Source organism: Arachis ipaensis, chromosome B6 (genome assembly GCF_059453495.1).
Source record: "Arachis ipaensis isolate K30076 ecotype BB chromosome B6, ASM5945349v1, whole genome shotgun sequence".
Lineage (NCBI taxonomy): Eukaryota > Viridiplantae > Streptophyta > Magnoliopsida > Fabales > Fabaceae > Arachis > Arachis ipaensis.
Genome location: NC_142441.1, coordinates 20,671,340 through 20,674,324, shown reverse-complemented (window position 1 = coordinate 20,674,324; position 2,985 = coordinate 20,671,340). Strand labels below are relative to the sequence as shown.

The 2,985-nt window shown below is 31.6% G+C and overlaps 1 protein-coding gene across 1 annotated transcript; it reads right to left on the bottom strand.

Annotated features, from left to right (window-relative positions):
• Positions 1 to 706: 706 nt before the first annotated feature.
• Positions 707 to 1,892, bottom strand: LOC107648062 (uncharacterized). Its single transcript, XM_016352083.3, has 3 exons — positions 1,698 to 1,892; positions 1,425 to 1,494; positions 707 to 1,329 (listed from the first exon to the last, which is right to left on the bottom strand). The coding sequence occupies exons 1-3, from the start codon at positions 1,773 to 1,775 to the stop codon at positions 1,046 to 1,048; spliced, it is 432 nt and encodes a 143-aa protein (XP_016207569.1). The 5' UTR covers positions 1,776 to 1,892; the 3' UTR covers positions 707 to 1,045.
• Positions 1,893 to 2,985: the final 1,093 nt, after the last annotated feature.

The window sequence follows — 2,985 nt, the reverse complement described above, 5'->3', positions numbered from 1 at the left end:
TCATTCAAAAACTTATTTATTGTTCGTATTTTTTTAGATTATTTTTGTCTGTACTATAAATTTTTTAGTCATATTTTAATAGTTTATTCAAAAATAAAAGAAAAAAAGAAACAACAAGTGAATGTCAAATCTCCTGCATCTAAATTTCTCATTAAAATTATCATCATATCTGTGTGCGTGGAGGTTCCGGATATGATAAACAAATGTTAATTTCTTCAATATGCTTTAGAATTTAGAATTTCAATATACATAATACATGATACATAAAATGTGTTTCTTGATATAAATGTATTGTTATGAATGTATGTCTATTTCAGTATTATTTGATTGGATAGTAGTCATTTAAAAACCAGACATTTGACTATAAATAATTTTCTTTTTATTCCCTGATCACACATTCATTAATAGAAGTAAACTTTCTTCTTTTCTATTTTTTAAATTCTAATCCTTATTTTTCATAATATTTCCAAATTTTTTTTACCATCCTTTGTTTCTTCTTTTTATTGGTGGAACACCCTATTTTTATTCAGATAAACAAAGTTGCTCTCTTTTTGGGTTTTTTCTCCGGTCAGATTAACCCTTTTGTCATTGTAAATGCTTGCAAAAACCAAGGCAGAGGAAGTCAAAAAGCTGACCCAATTTCTGATTTGGTCTAAGCCCAATAAAATAAGCCTCACGACTGACCAACAGAAAGATGGTGCCGACAAAATTGACCATATTCGTAGCTGCGAACCTCCTCCTATTTTTGCATGGCCCAAGACAACAAGGCCCTGTCATAATCTGCAGATTTTCTGATACCTGAGTCTCTGACAGTGTGCAGTTTGGACCACAGTGCCACACAATCCCAAAAAGAAGAAAATATCAAATATTCAATGAAAACTCGAGACATCGTTAACTTTATCTAAATGAACTAGCAAGGCTAAGCAAGAAGGCATAGCATAACATAGAAACAAAGAAGAATGGCTCCAGCAGTCTATCAGCATCATGAAATTGCAATGATATTCGTTATTGAAAAGAATAAAACTACATAGGTAGCTCAACTTCTTCAGTTTTCACCATTGGGAGGGTTGTTTCCTTTGCCATAGTAGTATTGAACAACAAAAGCCAACGCCAGCATGAGCAATGCCACAAGGATCTTCACAGCAAAGCTATGATTGGCGTTGGTGGCGGCGGCGGGTGCGTGTGGCGGCAGAGCATGATTTTCTCCGCCGGAAACAGTGGTAGAAGTAATGGTGTCAGTATCAAGCTCTCCAACATAGTATGTTTCCAACATTTCTATGGCAGATTCACTGTGCCCAACTTCGTCAAATCCAACGGATGCATCCTTCTCTGTAATGTAAAACAGACAAGAAACAATATAATTTCTAGTTTTCTACTCCGAGTTGAAGCATCAAACAGTTTAAGGATATTAATTAATTAAGTACCATCGGGGGCCACCAGGAAAACATCACCACCTCCTGGATGATCATACAAAAATGAGGTCACATCATACACCTGCAAAGGCATGCATGTTCATTGAATTATTTATGGTATAACTAATTAAGTATACGTGCATGCATCCAATGATTTTGCCTCTGTAGAAATCAATATAATTAAGAAAATTTCCATCTAATGAAGTGTTGTTACTGCTGCAATGGATTGGATTTATGCCGATTATTTGATATCCATAGAAAACTAAATGAGAGTAAAAAACAAACCTTGCCATGGATAATAATCCAGCAATCTTCTTTGTGATTGTGCGTACCGACTTCCTCAAAGGTATAAGTTTTGGCCATTGCTGCCTTTGTTAAGCTTCAGGGTGAGTGTTGAGATGAATAAGAAAAGCACAAAACTTAAGATTGGCTCTTCAGAGAGCCCAAGTCTATTGGAAATCACACTAGTACAACAATAAAACCCCGCAAATTCTTCTAATTTATATCTGGTTGGATCCTAACTACGTCGTTTCACTATGGCTTTTTATTGCGGTGCCTCTGAAATGAGCACAAAAACTTAATTATCATTGGATATGCTATTTTCTATAAACTATTAGATTTTAATAAATAAAAATCAAAAGTTGTCATAAAAGAGTAGAGGGATTTTAATAAATACAAAATATATTAATACATAAATAATTCTTTAAATGTCAAATATAATATTTTATTTTTAGGTAAATAATTATAAAATATATATAAATACACAAAATATGATTTATTTTTTATTCATTAAAATTAATTTTTTTTTTTTTTACCAAAGATATGAGACTCAAACCCGCAACCTCTTAATTGAGTATGGGGAGATTATGCCATTTGAACTATTGCTCATTGACATTCATTCAAATTAGTTATTATGCAATAATATTTTTTTGATATTAAAAATTCATGTTAGAATGATATTTTATACTGTAATATAAAAATATAAATAATTAAATTTTATTTTGTATTATTCTACAAATAATTAGATTATTTTATTAAAAAATTATTAACTAACTATTTTTTAAAAAAAATAATATTATATAATATAATTTTTTATTAAAATATTTGTAAAAAATGTATTTTATTTAAAATATTATATGTAATATATGAAAATGTTGAGCTTTTTAAATTTTTTTTTTAGAAAAACTGTTTTGAATTATTTTATTTAACGATTATTACGAGAGTTATTTTTCAGGTTTAGCTCAGCTACAGAAATTGGGTTTGGGTAATAAGGAACGTTGGGATCAAGAGAACATTTTATTTTTCGTATTATAGATATTGATAAAGACTACTTTTTTTTTTTTTTGGTTTCCCACGGTATCCCCCAACCCGGCAGGTCAAGGACTAATCCGTCGCGGTACTGAGCTCCATTTAAGGGTTTGCCGCTGGCCAATGGGTTGCTGCATGCACAAGGCGGGATTCGAACCCCCGACACTTGCTTAAGCGGACTAGTGAGCTAACCACTAGACCAACCCAACTTGGTTTGATAAAGACTACTTATGCAGTTATGCTTGATATAAAGGAATTTAAAACA

Bases quoted from the DNA above. Each gene is read 5' to 3' on its own strand.
- LOC107648062 (XM_016352083.3), bottom strand. From the start codon at position 1,775: ATGGCCAAAACTTATACCTTTGAGGAAGTCGGTACGCACAATCACAAA. The intron at 1,495-1,697 runs GTTTGTTTTTTA...ATGCCTTTGCAG, and splicing joins GGATTATTATCCATGGCAAG to GTGTATGATGTGACCTCATT. The intron at 1,330-1,424 runs GTACTTAATTAA...TTTACATTACAG, and splicing joins TTTCCTGGTGGCCCCCGATG to AGAAGGATGCATCCGTTGGA.